At 36.4% G+C, this 18,546-nt stretch overlaps 2 protein-coding genes across 3 annotated transcripts; one reads left to right on the top strand and one right to left on the bottom strand.

The window, feature by feature from the left end:
• The first annotated feature begins 194 nt into the window (after positions 1-194).
• Positions 195-7,721, top strand: LOC111601043 (zinc finger protein on ecdysone puffs). Of its 2 annotated transcripts, XM_023317456.2 has the most exons (5): positions 195-383; positions 1,284-1,395; positions 1,531-1,909; positions 4,186-4,409; positions 5,889-7,721. In XM_023317456.2, exons 2-5 carry the CDS (start codon positions 1,388-1,390, stop codon positions 7,462-7,464), a joined length of 2,187 nt encoding a protein of 728 aa, XP_023173224.2. In that variant the 5' UTR covers positions 195-383; positions 1,284-1,387; the 3' UTR covers positions 7,465-7,721. The 2 variants fall into 2 exon arrangements, with proteins under 2 accessions (XP_023173224.2, XP_023173225.2); XM_023317457.2 differs by lacking the exon at positions 1,284-1,395.
• Positions 7,722-8,176: 455 nt separating this feature from the next.
• Positions 8,177-15,064, bottom strand: LOC111601044 (prostaglandin D2 receptor). Its single transcript, XM_023317458.2, has 5 exons — positions 14,684-15,064; positions 9,592-9,811; positions 9,335-9,527; positions 8,907-9,265; positions 8,177-8,730 (listed from the first exon to the last, which is right to left on the bottom strand). The coding sequence occupies exons 1-5, from the start codon at positions 14,920-14,922 to the stop codon at positions 8,458-8,460; spliced, it is 1,284 nt and encodes a 427-aa protein (XP_023173226.2). The 5' UTR covers positions 14,923-15,064; the 3' UTR covers positions 8,177-8,457.
• Between the last annotated feature and the right edge of the window lie 3,482 nt (positions 15,065-18,546).

The raw sequence follows: 18,546 nt of genomic DNA, 5'->3' as shown, positions 1-18,546 counted from the left end.
CTCCTTTGCTTTAGCATTTAATTTTAAATTCCGCGCCATATGTTGTGCAGTGTTATTTATCGATTTAGTTGCTACGAAGCTTGAATATATCGCCTACTCAATACTGATAAATATCGTATACATGTCAATAGTCTGGCAACACTCTTATCAGCAATCAACCCTGCTTTGAAAAATGTTGACCAACACTTTGTATCGAAGTAAGCTATGCACATTACTTGCAACTCACAAAGAGAAGTTGTCTCGTTCGTGTGTGAAAATATATTTTCACAATAGGCAGCCATCTTTAATTTAGAATTAAATTTACTGGAAAATAATCGTGTTAAAATAACTAGAAAAAGTAAAATTAAATTGCATCGAGCAGCAAAACAATAAAACTACGCAACGTAAGTCAATCAAAGCATAATTTCTTGGTGTTTCATAAACTGTGAAAAATATTCTGCGGGTGTGTATGTGTGTGTATCTGTTGGCAGATTATTTTTTCTCTCAACCATCCTGCAATCTAATTATTGATTTTCACTGGTGGCCTTACGCAAATAGTGACTTATAATACGCATTTGCCAGAAATTATCTCAACTTATGCAATCTGTGTTGTGAAGAGAAATACAAACACATACAAATATTAGTTTGCAAACTGTGTAAACTGCGCCAATTATTGATAAATAAAGTTGGCAATGAATACTTAATATTATCTATAAATTAGATTATTAAATTTAGATTAATGGTTTTTGGTGTGCTTAAGTAAATACTTGATTTGCTTAATTATAGTATCTTTTCAATGCCGGTTTTGTGATTCAGCATACACGCACTCACACACATACGCTTCACTTGGCCGCCATTTTATTTATTTTTTCTAGATAGGCATTAACCTCTGTCAGCAGAAGCATTTGCTTTTGCCGCTATTTTCAGCCGGTTATGTTTTTGTTGCTGTATTAAAAACCAGTTTTTGGTATTGCTGCTAACTGACTAACTGTGCCCATTTCTCTTTTGTGTTTGTATTTGTGTATATTCTGCATTTCTGATAAACAGGTAGCACTCTACATGTACATCAATACGTGTATACATCCACATATACAAATGCTACCCTCTTTTCTGATGACGTTATTTTTGTATTTTTTTTGTGTATGTATCTGCGCTTCCTTTTCACACCCTTAGATACAGATATTTAACTTATTTCGTGTGCTAAACATATGGTTGTACTAACTCTAGCTAAATATTTTATACTCCTAGTAACTGCTTAAATTAGCTTACATTGTTTATGTTCTGTGATGTTTTTTTAATTTCAGCATAGCTTATACAAACGCTTCATAAACGCACGCTTTCGCTTATCCAATACACCCAAAAAAATACCCATTAAAATACATATTCCTATATAGTATATCTAAGAATCATGGTCAGGTATGCCTAGAAAACCAAAAATATACTGAATACGTTTTAAGTGCCGCTATTCAGTGTGCTCAACTTTAGACATAAATATTTAATTAGCTAAGTGCAATCCTCTATCTCTCTGTCTTTCTGTGTCGTTTATTGCAGCGTTAAGGTCAACGTAAATTCACAGCAATTGCACTCGCGTCCTGCACATTTGAACAACGGTATCAACAATCTTAAAGCAAACATGGCATTCCGTGGCAATCAGAATCGCAACCGTAACTTTGGTGGCGGCGGTAATCAATACGGCGGACCAATGGGAGCCAATCGCATGGGCGGCATGAATATGTCGCCATGGGAATCCCAGAATCCCGGCGGCGGCCAATTTGGCAACAATATGCGCCAAGGTGGCGGCCAGATGAATGCCCAGGCCATTAATTTGGCTAATAATCTGCTGAACAACCTATTCGGCAATCAGAATCCACCCTCGCTGCTGGATCTACCACGCGGCGGCATGGGCAATCGCAATCAACGCGGCGGACCGGTATGTATCGATATATATCGAATATGATTATCGACATTATTTCTTGAGTATTCTATTATTTTTTATCTCTATGGTGGACTGAGAGAGCAGAGGAGCTAAAATAGATTTGGCATAAAAATTGCACATGTCTGAGTTGAGGTGTAAATAGTATTTGTAGAGAAATATAGAACTCATTGAATATGCTAATCCAACCAACGCAACGCTATCTATAAGATAAGACTTAAATCAATTTAAACTTGAAATTATTTGTCTTTTGTTTATTATTAAAAAAGTTGCAATTAGTTAAATTTGTTGATGCCAACAGACAAGTGCAGTTAGGCCAAATTAAAACGTACTCTTCTGCCTCTTAGCCTAACCGCTAGAGATTTACCCACAAAAACCCTTATTTAATTTATTTTTATTAAGTTATAAGCTTTAAATAGTTTGTAGATCGTAACTAAAAAGAAAAACAAATTTTATAATCAAACAAATTGCATAAAGCGAGAACCCTGGAAATTTTGATTAGATGGAGAAGGTTTTCAATAGAAAAAAGCATTTATTCCATTTTAAATGCAGATTTTTGTTTTGTGTAGCACGAAATTTGTTGATGACTTGAATCGATTTGATTGATTGTACCAATTAAAAGTGAAGTACCGCCAACAAATGTTCCATTTAAAGATGAAAAGAGTATGATGATATTTTAAAAACAAAATATATATATATATTCTCACTTATTAGATGTATTTAGGCATTTAAATAACTTTTGTATAAAATACTACATATATTTACTACGACCAAAAACCAATTATCAAAAATCTTTGGATTTTTAAAACAATCACAATTTTTGCTAATTTACAAATTATTTATTTTTATTCTCTTCTACACGAAAACTGAAAAACCAAACAAATCATTCGATGCTTGTTTGCAAAAACAAACTCAAAACAATACGCAAAACGCAAATCGAAAACGCATTTCGAATCGCATCCAAATTGTGCCTATACATCAAATATATATATATATATATATATTCATATATATCCGACGTTGAACGTCGCTGCGTGCATTTATTGTTGTTGTTGTTGCTGCTGCAATTGATGTTGTTCTTTGCCAACAAAATAAATAAAAAAAACTCATTTTCTGTTGCTTGTGTTGTCGTGTCTCTTCCTACGACAATGTTTATGAATGTGCCTCAAAAAATTATGATTTATTTTTTTTTATTATTGCTGTGTGTGCACAACTACAATTTCAAAATGAAATATATTCATCTATATATATTTAAATTAATAAACATTGTGGCACATGCAACTAACGAAACAACAAACAAACAAACATAAAATGCATAAAACGCAAATATATTATATGAAAAATGCAAATACAAAACAAATATGCAAATATATAAACGATGCGATGCCCAATTCTTCCAATGCGACGTCCCACTGCACTGATTGATTGATTGATTGATTGAAACTCTTCTAATCTGCTCTGCTCTGAAACTGAATATACTAATCGATCCGATCTGGTACTGGTACTGATTACTGATTGATGGTGTGCAACTGCAATATTGCAATATTACCAAAAATATAAACAAACAAAAAATCAAAAATATAAAAAAAAAAACAATTATATAACAAACACATCGCCATTCTTCTTCAACGTTCCTGCTCTGATCGAACTCACAATCGAACCATTGAAATCGAACTTCAAACCGATAAACCGATAAATCCAATTAATCGGTTCCTATGCCTGCCCGCCCGCCCGTGTTCTGTGTTTCTCAAATCCACAAAATGCCACAAACGCCGCCACGCCAACGACTTCAACAACAAAACATCCCCGTCGACTGATTGCGCGAACCGCTCCGCCGATTTGACCAATATACATCTATCTATATATATATACGATATATATATTTATCTTTATGAACAATTAATATAATACGTGTGAATTCTGTTTTCCCGCTTTGTCAAAATGGAAACTAATTTAATTTCGAATCTTTTTAAACAATCCAAAAATATTGTAAATTTTTAATGCCATCTATATATGTCTTCGCTTTCTATATCTATATAACGATTTTTATTATATAACTGTAATCGATCAATTTATGACTGTACCATATCGATAACGATACCGATGACAATCTATCAACTATATATCGTTCGAACTCTACTATTCATACCATTTGCTTCATGAAAAAACCAAAAAATATCTGTTTTATATAAACTATATAATTTACTACTTAAATGTAATGTAAACAAAACAAAAAACCAAAAAAAAACTATGTATGTGTAAAACATAAATAGATGGTCAATCGCGGCGGCGGTGCCGGCAATCGTCTCAATAATCGTCGTGGCCAAGGAGGTTTCCAAAATCGTGGCGTTACGGGTGGTCCAAAGCCCCCACAAAAGCAGGGCGCCGGCGGCATTCGTAAACAGAATGCTTTTGATCGTGCCAAGAAACTTTTGGCTAAAAATGCCAATACTAATAAAAAGAAGGAAATTACTCCTGGCGAAAAGAAAATTGAGAGGTAAGAGTACAACTACTATAAAAAAAATCAAATACAAAAAAAAAAAAAACAATTCCAATACAACATTTGCCAAAAAGAACAGCGAAAAATTGCTCAATTCGCAGTTTTTCCCTTCACATCAATGTATCAATTCTACAAATATTTTTTATCAATGCATCAATTAAAAAATGTATAACTTTAAGTACTTAATTTCCAATTTTTTCCAATGCATATTGATAAGTTCTTTCTACCAAGAATAATCACAATTAATAAACTCAATTGAATTGCCATATTTATATATATATTTATATATAATAACTATATATATTATATATATAAATATTTGTGTATATTTCCCTATTTTGTATAGAAGTTACATCCTTACTGATTGATGTTAATAGTGTCTTAGCTTATAGGATGGGTCAACTAAATGTGTTTCGTTATTGAATTTTAAATGTTACGTATTTTATTATATAATATTATTTTGCTTATTTTTTCGCATATGTTAACTTATTTTAGTATATATCACTATTCATTGATGTCATTTAAGGGGAACAATGTCATTCATCTATGTTCAAGTATTTTCGGTATTCCGAATGTAAGATACCCTGATTGTGAAATTACGAATAATAATGGAATTTGTAATTACTCCATATATATTCCTAATATCATGCACATCCGTTATTAAATTGAGTAAACCCTAGAAATGGGTAATAGATCAGAAGAGGACCTCGAGCCATGTTCCGTTCTTCCGTCGTGCCTGTTTAATCATATCAATCTTGCCCAATTCAAACTCTCTATTTCTGTTCTCTTTTGATTTGATGAGCATGAGTGCTAGAGTGTTTGAAACAGCTGCTCTGTACAGGGTTCAGGGTATCTGCGAGTTGGATACTCCCGACTAGAACACGCATATTTGTATTTATACTAATGTATAGAGGGGTATATGTGTGTTTGTAACTCACGAACGACTTTTGCATCCATAGGTTAGTTTTATATATACTCTTGATCCGTTTCAACAATAAATTTCATATATATATATGTCATGTCCGTCTGATTCCATTTTCTTTCTCTCTCTCTAAGTCTTCAAAACCATCAAAACGTTGCATAGATTTCCTTTTTGTGCTTTGTGTGTTCTATATTTTATGATATAGCTCATATATACCATTAAGTTCGTACATAAGATAACTTTTGTTTTTCCAAAGATACTTTTGGCAAAGTCACGATTTGTGCATTATAATCGTAATGGAAAGTATCATTAATATAATTTTTTCCATTCAATCAATTGATGTTCATCCTTCATAACTTCATCAATATGCCAGAACTATTAATATAATATATATATATATATGTATAGATGTCTGTCTATATATATTTATCTACTGTGATCCTTTCAGCGTGACTTCTACAACTGCCGTCTATTACAGTCAGCCTCCCTTGATTGAAATATTGTTAACTAATATATAAATTATCTTTGTTCTTTCCTCTTCGTGTGATAATTAGTGCCACCACACCAAAGGAGTCGCCGTATGCTAGCGTCCCGAATGATATGTTCTATTGCCATTTGTGCAAGAAGCACATGTGGGATGCCAACTCGTTTGAGAACCACATCAAGGGACGCACCCATTTGATGATGCGTGAGGGTATTGAGGAGAGCTATCGTCTGAAGGCCAACATGATACGCCAGGAGGCTAAGATTGCCGAGCAGCTGAAGTCGATTGAGTTCGATCGTTTGAAGCGCATGGGTAAGAGCAAACAGCGCCAGTTGGATTATTGCACCATGTGCGATCTGAATTTCCATGGCCATATCTCCACCCATCGCAAATCGGAGGGTCATTTGCAGCTGAAGAAGTTCTTGCATCCCAAGTGCGTGGAGTGCAACAAAGAGTTTGCCACACGTATCGATTATGACACTCATTTGCTGTCAGCCGATCATCTGAAGAAGGCTGCTGAGAACAACACGAAGGTGGGCGAGCGCAAGCGTCAGACTCTGCCCATAAGCACCGCTGAGGAAGAAACACGCGATCTCCGTCCACCACAGAAGCGCAAGAAGAAGCCCGTGAAGAAGGAAGGCGAGGAAACTACAGAAGTCAAGAACGAAAAAGAAGAGGGTGCCGAAGGTGAGGAAGCTGAAGGCGAGGAGCCCAAAGAAGGCGAAGAGGCTGCTGATGAAACCAAGGAGGGCGAAGATCTCAACGAGAGCCAGGAAGAGGAAGAGGTTGCTCTGCCTGTTGATCCCGAGGATTGTATTCTTGACTTTTCCGAAGGCGATGAGATACCCAGTGAAGTAGACACACGTTTGCCCAAATACAATTGGCAGCGCCCCGTTGGTCCTGGCCTGATCTCAAAGCTGGAGTGCTTTGAGTGTGCTGTGTGCAGCAAGTTCTTTGACACAGAAGTCACCGCCGAGATTCACTCTCGCACCGCCACTCATCATCGCAACTTCCTCAAGTTCATCAATGAGAAGTCCAGCGATACCAAGATCGCACAAAAGCGCGCTGCTGCTGCCCTTGAGGAGAATGAGCGCAAGAAGCGCAAAATCGAGGAGACCGAGACTCCAGCTGCTGAGGGCGCTACCGAGGAGACAGCCGAAGCTGGCGAGGGAGAGCTCTACGATCCATCGGAGGCCACTGGCGACGATGAAGACTTCGAGATGGTTGAGAATGCTGAAGGCGAGGAAGAAGCCGGCGAAGAGGAGCTTGTCGGTGATGAGAACGGTGAGGAGATGGAGACCCAGGAAGACGAAGAAGTAGAGCCAGAGCCGGAACCGGAACCGGAGCCAGAGCCAGCTCCAGTACCAACTCCTGCACCTGTTGCTCAGCCAGCTACACCGGCTAAGCCGGAGCCAGCCAAGACGCCGGCCAAGGCTCCAGCAGCAACTCCTGCTGCTGCTGCTGCCACACCAGCTGCAGCAGCCACTCCAACTCAAGCTCCAGCTGTTGCCACACCGGCTGCAGCTGCTCCTGCAGCCGATGCCTCGCCATCGCCGGCCAAGAAGGCAACGCCCGCCAGGGCTGCAGCCGGTCCCAAGGCAACGCCGTTACGCAATCGCGCGCGCGGCCGTTACAACCGATACTAGACGAAAAAGCAGGAGATGGCGGCAATATTGGGCATAAGACACAATATATAGATATATTATAATCCATTAATCTAAAACACACAACTTTCCACACGTTCGAGAGAAACCCCTTTACTACTGTAAGAGAGATTTGAAAGTGGATGCACTTCCTCACCTCACCTCCAGTTACACGGCAAAGCAAGCTCGACTTTTTTCTCTTAGTGACATTTTCATCCCATTTTGCATAAACAATTTGTAATTTGTAATTGACACAGACATCAACTGGATACAAACACCTTTCAGCATGTGTCCTCGATTACAGAAACGAAACACATTCATTAAACAACAACAAAAAACAAGATTTAAAACAGCAAAAGAAAAATGCATTCAAATTATGTACTAAATAACTTTTAAAATAAAAACTTAATTGTACACAAGCTGATGAAATAAGTTATTTATTTAGCTCTATAGAGTCAGAGCTATATCATCCGACAAACTTTAATGAGAGCTGAAAATTGTAGAACGTTAAGCCGTCGGCATTACTTTGGAATACTTTGCGTTTAGTATAGATATAGAGCCTCTTCTGACTCGCATTGAAAAGTTAAGAATCTGAAAGCATAATAGATAAATGATCTGCGAAACAGATTCATTTTCCACTTTGAAATAAATAGCCTATATAACTAGAGAGATATTTAATAGATATAGAGATATTGATATCGTATCGTAAGCGCTAAGGATCTTACAACTATACAAGTATAGTTAATAGATTATAAGAGTATGTGAAGAGTAGAATGGTTGTTCACTTAGCATACGGGAATAGAGTATATGTGTTGCAGCCCTGATATGGTAATGGGATTTATTATTGATAGCTTAAGACTAAATGAGACAGGCAGCTCCTTCAGCTGACGCGCGCTGAAGGAATGTGTCCCAGCATTGAGATACTCCTTTGCCAAAGAGGGTCACACACGCTAGACTAACAAGTACTTAGGGTATGGCAGACATGGCCTGCACGACTTAATTGAAATTGCAATCCAGGGTATTCTGCTCCGTTGTGGTGGTGCGAATGCGACTCTGATCGCTCTGCGAGCGCTGCAGCCGCCCGCCGCGCCAGCCGCAACGCCAGCGTTTGATGCAGCCGAGCAGAGACCAATTGATGCTCTTGGTGCGGCTAAGCACATAGATGTACGGGTCGAGAGTGAAGTGCAAGGCCATCAGGACATCGGCTATGATAAAGAACGGATGCGATTTGGGCACACGATCCTGCCTAATGGCCAATGGAATGGCAATCTGTAAAGGCAAAGCATTAACCATGTGTGTAACACTGTGCAACAAAACTCGGGTATCATTATCAGGCTTAAGAGTTTAATGACTGATAACAAAGATTTGCTAGCAGGATTTACACTCTTTAAACTTTTAAGTTTACCTCACTCAAATTTTGTGTTGTAGTGTAATTCATTGCTTACCATCTGTGGCATCCAGCAGATGACAAAGGAGATGCTAAGGAATGCCATAAGCTTCGCAAACTTGATCTCATCGGGTGAGGTCTCGGCGGTCATGGTGACGCTGTTGCTATGATGGAACTGTCGTGGTGGTGGCATATTGTGGTTGTATTGGTGACTGCTGCTGGTGCTGGTGCTGTACGGTTGAGCCTGATAGAGTGTGGTGCCGCTGCTGCTCTCGGCATCGATGCTGCGCACGCTCTTCTCGCGATTAACCAGATTGTATTGCATATGCCGCTTGGTGGTGCGACTCCGTCCAATAACCCACAGCACACGGGCCACAAACAGATTACAGGCGACAATAACCACGCAGAGTAAACTGCCTGCAGTTGGGGATTAACAATGTAATTTACGCTGAAGTGAGAGGGAGCGGGTGAGAGAGGGACTCTTACCAAACACCATAAAGAATATGGAATAGGCCTTGTTCCAGGTGCCTGGAGCGTCTCGATAGCGAATACATTTCAATTTCTCCGGATTCGTTTCGTTTATGTAGGCGCCAAAGCCAACAAAGGGCAGAAAGGTAACTACAACAGCCACCAACAAGATGCTGTTGACGCTCTTCTGAATCAGCTCGTAGGTGATGTGCTACAGCCAACAGATTTCAATTGTGATGCCAGCGAATAGCTAACGAATCGCCATTTCCGCTTACCTTGTGATAGATGAAGGGCCGTGCCAGCGCCATACATCTCTCGGCGGCCATTACGGCCGCTATACAGCCAGAGCTGACGCCAAAGAATCGCCACACCACATGACCCACGCAGTCCAGTCGCACAAAGAACGGCACCTCCTCCTCCTCAAAGAAATTGTACTTCAAAAGCGCAGCGGTCAACATGCCCAGCAGACCAACCAAGTCATTTGTGGCCAGGCAGCTGGAATGGAAATAATAACATGTGTGAGTGAACACGACTGCGCAATACTCGTTCATGGTTGACGGAAAAGCTCAACTATGCCATATAATTTGGCTATTTATAGAGTTGGTCTACAGTGAGCACAGCTGAGTATACGTAGCTCCGAAAGAGTAAGGGATACAGCTCTACCACGCCTTCAATGGACGTAAGTATATAATTTATAGGGCCATCCATAAAGCATCCATTTAAGTGGGTGTTTTTCACGTTGCCACGCCCCAAAACTTGATTTAACAAACATAACTATAGTCAAGCCTTAAGGATTAACTTTCACAGTGAAAAATCAAGTAATGCCACGCCCTCTATAGGCACAACTTCAACACCTCAACAGAGGAGGCTGCACGCGTGCAAGTCTCTAATAGCCAATATACTCTCTCTCACTTTTGTGAGCGAGCATAATAAAGGATGTGGGATTAGCACGACACAACAGAATGGGTCCATAAATTGGCACAGTTTGAGACGACTTGAAGTCCCTTTTTCTAGAGGTTTAACTGACTGGGACGTGCTCAGCTGTGAGCTCGAGTGCGTGCCGCAGTATAGGCCATTTCGGGCTTTGGGTTCTATGGAGCTACAGGGTCTATAAGTTATTGCCTGTTGCGCCCGCTCGTAAATAGCGCAATTAAAGTTTTCTGTACAATAAGTGTGCTTAATGATGTCACATCTATAATGCCTTATCGATTGGCCAAACAAATTGTGACAAATCGTACTAACTGACCAGGCGCAAGTTGATAATACGCGCTCTATCTATATACTATATATAGGTGAAACTTCCGGCACCTTAATTAATTGATTCATGCCTTGATTGCTTAACATCTGTCCAGTAAAATACATGCGGCTAACTTGTGCGGTTTGCTATCGCATGAATCCGATTAACGAATGTCTGCACATATGCATTTACCTAGATATATACGCATATATATTCTGTATATATACTTCTATAAGGGAAAAGTTGAAGGCCGTTTAATGCCTTATGTCTATGACTATCCAATTTGTGTTTCCCTCGAAGTACAAGTGCAAACCCTAATCATAAATTGAAGTTGGATTCTTATATGGCCATAAATGTAGTTTATCTGAAGTGTTAATAAATTGAAGTATGTGTGTTTGGAATGTCGTGGGGTTTTTAAGTAGTTTATACACAGAGTGGAGTAGCCATGGTGTTACCTATATCATTTCTCTATACAGAGTATATGTTAAACCGAACATCTGTTAAGGTTATCGCTAGTCATGTGATCAAATTTAATTTCTATTCTAGCATCATATAATTATAAATAAGCTTCAATACTTGCAAATTCTGTGCGCTGTAATTATTAAGTGTATTCATTAGTTTGGCTAATTATTAAACAATTTCGCACTCTATCAAAATTGAATTTCCACTTCTTTAATAAATGATTTAATAAAAAAATAACAAAAAAATAATTAAATACTTTTAATAATAACAAAATTATAAATATAAATAAAATAAAATAAAATATATACATATATGTATATATTTTGTTTTTGTTAATATTTTTTATAAAATAATTTTTGATGTTCCAAAATTTGTGGATGATCTGCAATTTCTACAAGAGTTTCGAATATATATATATGATAGTTCTCATCTATAAAGCCTATTACAAATTTGCCGTAGAACATTTAATATTAGTTGTGATCCGCTGGGGCCAATCCCTTGTTTACTTTCAGATAGAAGACAACAAGTTCTCTGTTTGTCGTTGCAAAACTAGATTTTTGTGTTTTTTTATTTTTTTCTTACAGAAGCATTAAAAATTGTCACTCGTCGTGCCGCATAAGAAAATCATTTGTCTTAGTTACAAATAATTGATTTCAACTCTCGCCAGTCCGAAGAAAATCGAAAATCGAAAATCGACTATACACATATAGAAATACCAAGCTATATGTATATATATAAAGAGAGAGAGAGAGACGCCGAAATGTAATTATTGTTGAACTAAACATTGACTGGACGAACGCATAGAGCCAGACAAACATACTATGTGTATATATATCGATAAAGATATAGATCTGGATATATATATGTCTATATAGTCACAATTTGTAATTACACTGGCGATTTATGGTGTATACAAAACTTTTACATTTGCGAGTTGTAATTGCACTGGAAAATGTTTGAGCAAATTTTTGCTAGGGCAACAAAATTCAAACTAAACAAAAATAAGTGGCGGGCATAGACGACTGCGTAATGCTCGCTTTCGGATTGAAAAAGAACATAAAGTATAGAACATATAGAAAATATAGAACATAGAAATAAAATTTATATTTATATATCTACAGAGAAACCTATCTAATTTCTAACTGACATTTGCCATACATGGATATACATACTATTTACAATTTCTAGTTTTCAGCTTTAACAGCGCCATAAATCATAGATTTTATATTATAAAAATATAGTAATTGCCCCATTTGCCATATATTTACGTGTGCTGTCTGTTCTGTTAAGGTGTTAAAATTGAGATATATCTAATTTCAAGTCTCTAGTTTGGCCAATCAATATGCTCGCTTTTCACTATGTGAGCGTGTATTAAATTGAAAAATAAGCAAATCATTGCAATCGCATAGCGGAAGTGTATCTACTATATATATATACATATATATATATGGATTTGTACATATACTTCTATATAGACATTATAATTTATGCACGTATTTTTAGGGCCCGCATGAAAGCACAAACTTTCAAGGGCTGCTAAATATGTCAGTATATATATATATATACAAACATACATTAGCCTTACATCAAGTGCCAATGAAAGCACACATTTTCATCAATCAAAATCAAATCGTAGATCAAAGCTTTTGCCATTTTGTCCCTTGAGCGAGCACACGCGCAAGTCCTTTGCAAGGACATTTTCGGTTGTTTCGTTGTTTTTCCCCCATTATAAGCTCAAATTGCTTAGCCAAGCACTTGAAGGATTTGCCGTGGACAAATTATGTTGACTGAAAACTGTGAAAAGTGATGCCAGCTAAGCCAGATGAATAATGAACTCAAATGCGTTTCACAATTTGGCTGAGAAAATTTCAAATGTGATAAAAGTAAATCAAAGTTGAGTCCGCGCGCATGATAATTGAATTACGAGGGTAGTTATACATATTTATGGTATTTGATTAAGCAGCATTTTACATTTTGTTCTATTCATTGAAGAACTTTGTTTTTGTATATTCATCAATTTATTTGCTGTATTTTATAGTCGAATAATTATTTGGGGAAGTAAAATTTTATGGCCTGACCATAAAATGTGGGTATTTTCCTTAAGCGAAATTTAATTGAGTTGTTAACGGGGCAATATCTAAGTACGTTTTCTGATTGTTAAATATTATTAAAAAAACTTAAGTATATATTTATATATATATATGGGAGAAGAATTTCTATTGTGTTTTTATGTGCTGTAAAATGAATAGTGAAAAATTAATTCTGAACCAAAAATTTAAATTTTTATAATAAAATACGAGTAGTAAAATAACTATTTATACATTAAATGAGTATGATTAATAATTGTTTTATGCATTTTTTTATATAAATATTTCTTAGTTTTTCATGCAATATCTTTTCTTACGTGTCTATGATTAAATACCTTGGAGGATCTATAAATATCAATTGAAATATTTATATAAATGTATTTTAAAAGAATATGAAGTTTTTGGGATAAAATTTCACAATATATTTTATAGATGCATATATCAGATATATGATTGAATATTTTTGATATAACGACAATTGCTATAAACTAAAAGTAACAGAAAGACATAATATTTAGAATAACTTTTAACTATTTTACATCAACTAAAATAATGTAAAAAAATACAAAATATTTGGCCAAAGGCCAGAATCAACAGAAGCATAAAAGAAATGGTTCATTAGCTTGTAAGTATTGGCTGTGACAAAAATAGTACAAATTAATGCTTTTCTAAAAATAATAATATATTTGTAATAATAATATAAATAAATCTATTTGTCAATGGCTTCGATCTGAAATTGTTTTCTTCTCTTTATTTGAGATTTTGTGATTGCCAAGCCAGCTCGCTCTATTTGATGAATATAAATTTGTTATAAAATTATAATAAAGTAAAGTAAAATATGGTAAGAGATGAAGATAATGCATGAGCTCTACGATAGAGAAACGGTTTTTATTTTTTTATATATATATATATTTATATATTTAGCTTAGGCTCAAGGTCAAGTATTAGTTGATTATTACTTATCAACAAAACCCAGATACAAACGCACAAAAACTAAAAAAATTTGCACTAAAATGCAAATTTAACTCGGGAAACCATAAAAATACTTTATTTTATATTTCTATAATTAAAATACAAATTTAATTTAAGCACCTCAAATTTAAGTATCTCAGCTCAACAAATCTAACGATCTGTTATGAATATTTGAAGTTATTGCAAAAATATTATGTATACGACGTGTTAAAAGCCAATTTAAATCCACTTTTATTCATGGCCATTAAAACTATTTTGCATATATTTTTCACTTATAGAAAATATAACAAGAAATACATTCACTCTTTCGACTGCTCAAATATTCAATGAAATTCTATCCAAGCATATGTTCTCCACATATTTTTTGCATTTATTCAACAAATTTGAAGAGATATGCGAGACTCGCATATGTTTCTCTGGTTTAGCTTTTACCGATTGGTATTTGTTGGGGTAGCTAAGCTTTTCGTACGCTCGACTTTTTATGCAAATTTGGACCCGCAAGTTGAACAAACCTCAACTGCCGTGAACTCGGAGTTCACAAACTGTGCGCAGCTGACAACTATTACCAGACTCTGTATTGGTGTTGATATATGCACAAATTCGACTTACCGCAACATGAAGGTGTATTTGCTGTTCTTGTTATGCTTTTTGCGCGCCAAAATAATCAATGCCAGAAAATTGCCAATCACACCGAGCCCCATGACAATCAAACTGAATATTAGACGTCTTCGATTGTTGTACAAAGCGGCTGTGGCCGTTAAAGCTGCCGATCGATTCGTGGTCAGCTCATTGGCCAACTGCAGCAGCTGCCCCACAGTGGCATTGTCAGCCCCACTGGCTACGGACATGGCGGCGTTTCTTATTTGATGATATTTTTCCGAATGTTTGTTGAAAATTTTTTGTGTGTTGCAAGTGCTGCAAGCTGTAAACTAGTTTTGCGATCAGCAGCCACTTGTGCACTTAATTTATCATTAGGCTGTTTAGCAATTGCTGTTTTTCGACATTAGCCATAAGCACATATATATATATAAGTATAATATATATATATACATATATATATATATAAGTATGTTTATGTGTATTTATGTCTCTGTTTAGCCTGTTACGCACGCGCGATTCTCTTCGTTAAGTTTTGCCGTGCGTTGTTTGCACCGTCTGCAGCGAGCCGTCGATTAAGAATAACGAGCCGATAGCTCAGCTAACGACAACGACTACAACGCTGACTGCTCTGCCGCAGTCGCTGTCGCTGTCGCTGTCGGTGTCGCTGCTACTGGCACTGCCTCTGCTCTATTCTCTTGGTGCGTGTGAAAGCACCGGCAGCAGCAACAGCTCCTTAGCCCAACCAGGCAACGTTCAACAGTTGGCACACGACGCGCACGATGTCGTCTTCGTGGCTGCTCGGCACCTTGGTGGCCCACCCCATTTAACATGCGCCGCTCGTGCCAAAAGCCGAACGTCAACGCCGGCGTCAACGCCGGCATCATCAGTGGCGTTGACTGCGACAATATTAGCAGCAGCGAGTGCGGCCGCAATACCTTTGGTTGTTTACTATGCTCTATCACATGAGTTTCTACACTGGGTCATGCAGGGTAGCTATATAGCTCAAACTTTATATGTATAAATATAAATATGTATAAATTAGTAATGTATATAATCATTAATTATTTATATATACATATATTTCTATTAAATCAAATATTTTTTATTTTGTTAGGCTAATTTGGAACCTTTATACATTTATTATAAGCGTAAAAAAAATTCGTCGTTTCAAAATCGTAGACTTCTATATTCTTAAACTATTTAGCATATAGTATATATTATTCATATATATATATATTTATATATCTAAGTATATATCTTATTCGACTTTAGCTAGTATAGGAATACTCTATGCATACAAATTGAGCCATATCTAAGTGTTAACATCATCGCAGCTGCTGTCACTCCCATGCACAATCTGATATAAATATGTGAGTGAACTATTATAAATCTTTCTACCTAATCAACTAGACATATAAACATATAGACCATGTTAGCCCTATACCCAGCTGTGTATTGTGTTTGCTGGCTAAACGTTTCATGAACCAGTGATATAATCAGACTAACTTATGCCAAAGGGGCATAGGACGTGCTGCATTCGAATCTGGAATATTCCTTACACATTTTATTGAAAAAAACTTGGTGATAATCGAATTAACCTTTATAAATATAAACAATTGGCTTGGAAAATAGTTAAGTTTATAATATCAGTATTTTCCATATATTTATCAAATTTGACAGTTTCATTTATATATCAATATTATCTTACTTATAGATATAATTGTGAATGAGGCCAACAGTGATCCTGATGAACACTAAACAACAAAATTTGGCAAAGCTAGGAGTGCAGACCAAAATTAATATACCCCTTTCGCTTCATGAACGAGTACTAAAACGTCAAGGAATGTCAGCCATAAGTGCAATAACTATAGGAAAGAAGAAGAAGAAAATATAACTATTTATATTTGAAGCTTTGGCAAATACGAGTGGAAATTGCTGGCTAAAAAGAAAATAGTAAATTTATTAATTTATTATATATTATATATTTATTAATAGTGCATTTGTAGTTCGTTTAATGATTTTCGTTGCTGCTTAACAACTATTATTTGTTTTCGCAAAGAGTTGAACAATTAAAATATTTTGTATTTATTGAAATTTTTTGATGAATCGTGCGCGCGGCTTTTGATTTGCAAATTGTTTTTTTCGGCGCATTCAAGAATGCAATTATGAAATAAATAACTATTGCAAACAATCAATGTACACACCCACACACATACACAATGTTTGCGAAATGCATGAGTTAAGATCAAAGAGGCGCATACGAAATGCATTCTAAATGCTATATTAGCCGTAAAGCGAAGCGGAAGTGAGCAACACGACGCCGCAGTCGACGTCGATGACGACGCGAGCAGCGTCGACAGCAGCGAAGTCTGCAGCGAGCGGCTTCAATTTGTTGACAATGCGGCGTATGCGCAATGTGTGTATAATTTAATTGCGAGCCTAACGCACACACACACATGTACACTCGCAATCAATTGTGGCCCCACAATATGCTTCACATTCAGCGAGCTTGTTGATAATAAATTCAAAGAACGTCAGATGCTGGTCCCTATTAAGAGGCTGTCCTGCAGCATGAAGGACGTCATGCCGTGACTATTTTTAGCTAATTTGCCCAAAACACACACACCCACACACATGCGCACCCATACACACAGATAGTGAATAGCAAAAAAGGCAAACACAAACTTTGACTTGGGGCCCAGAGAAAGTTTTGGCCTAATATATTCCAGTGAATTCGTCTATCCCTTGATATCCTGTTGGCTATCTGTTAATTGAAAGCTTATAGCGGCGGCCTCATATTTCTTCGCTTGCCTTTTGAGGGCACATAAAAATTTCATTTATATATACTATATACTTTGTATATGTATAAATATCTCTTCTCTTTTTGACAGCAGTTGACTGACCTGTGACTCTTTGCCTCTGCTCGTGGCTGTGGCTGTGGCTTTGCCAGTTCGCGGAATGAAATTCATAAATAATAACGTATTATTTGCCAGACCTTTTCATTTATTAGCTTAGCACCCTAAAATAACTGATTAATAGTGCAGTACTAGTCGAGCCAACCCACGCACTTCATTCTCGTCTGGTTGCCAATATCTACATGTCATATTTGACAAGCACTTTTGTCATGCGAAATTGAGAATGCAGCCTCTAAGCGCTCTAATCCCTTTTTGTTCAAGCATATCACAAATAGTAATACGTACCTATATATAGTCAAGTACCACAAGCGAAACACTCTATAGACGTAGCACTGATATCATTTATATTATTTACCCACATATTCCGTATTGACTTTCTAAATCTCCTGACTCACTGGCAAACCCCATTTAAGTTGCTTGCACAATTATATTTGGTCTGCAAACAAGATATTGCTCCACATTCCTTCAACTGACTCCCGACTGCAAATATTTTAGTAGAGCGCCAAGTTGAATATTTAATATACTTCTATTTGTAGGCATATGGGGTAATGTTTCTCACAGAGATATATACAAAAATATTCTACATTTATTTAAATTTTTTTTTAATTAAAAAAAAAAATACAAATTTATATTAATTTATTCTGTTTTTATTAACAATTTTCAACATGTTTTTCTAATTTTCTTTATCTTTTTCTTTTCTATATATTTTCACGATTTCTATACTATCTGACTTCCTTTTCTATTATCACTTATCAACACATTAAGCCTTAAAGCCATTGAGAGTATATATATAGAATGTAGCAACCTTCAATCAATTTTTTTTCTACAAGAATTGTTTCATTATGATTTGTTTGATTGAAGCAAAAGGCATTTTTAATAAATTACTTCATATCTAAGTAATGACTCCCTTCTGTACTGTAAAATTTCGATTCTTTATAGTCATCGACCAAATGGAAT

Source organism: Drosophila hydei, unplaced genomic scaffold (assembly GCF_003285905.1).
Source record: "Drosophila hydei strain 15085-1641.00,03,60 unplaced genomic scaffold, DhydRS2 tig00008135-arrow-pilon, whole genome shotgun sequence".
Taxonomy (NCBI): Eukaryota; Metazoa; Arthropoda; class Insecta; order Diptera; family Drosophilidae; genus Drosophila; species Drosophila hydei.
The sequence above is the reverse complement of the archived record's forward strand: the minus strand, read 5'-3'. Positions and strand labels throughout refer to the sequence as shown.

Excerpts from the sequence above, each read along its gene's own strand:
- LOC111601043 (XM_023317456.2), top strand. Across the intron at positions 1,910-4,185 it reads GCAATCAACGCGGCGGACCG|ATGGTCAATCGCGGCGGCGG; the intron begins GTATGTATCGAT and ends AAACATAAATAG. Across the intron at positions 4,410-5,888 it reads GGCGAAAAGAAAATTGAGAG|TGCCACCACACCAAAGGAGT; the intron begins GTAAGAGTACAA and ends TGTGATAATTAG.
- LOC111601044 (XM_023317458.2), bottom strand. The coding sequence starts at position 14,922 with ATGTCCGTAGCCAGTGGGGCTGACAATGCCACTGTGGGGCAGCTGCTG. Across the intron at positions 9,528-9,591 it reads GGCCCTTCATCTATCACAAG|CACATCACCTACGAGCTGAT; the intron begins GTAAGCGGAAAT and ends TGTTGGCTGTAG. Across the intron at positions 9,266-9,334 it reads CATATTCTTTATGGTGTTTG|GCAGTTTACTCTGCGTGGTT; the intron begins GTAAGAGTCCCT and ends CCCCAACTGCAG.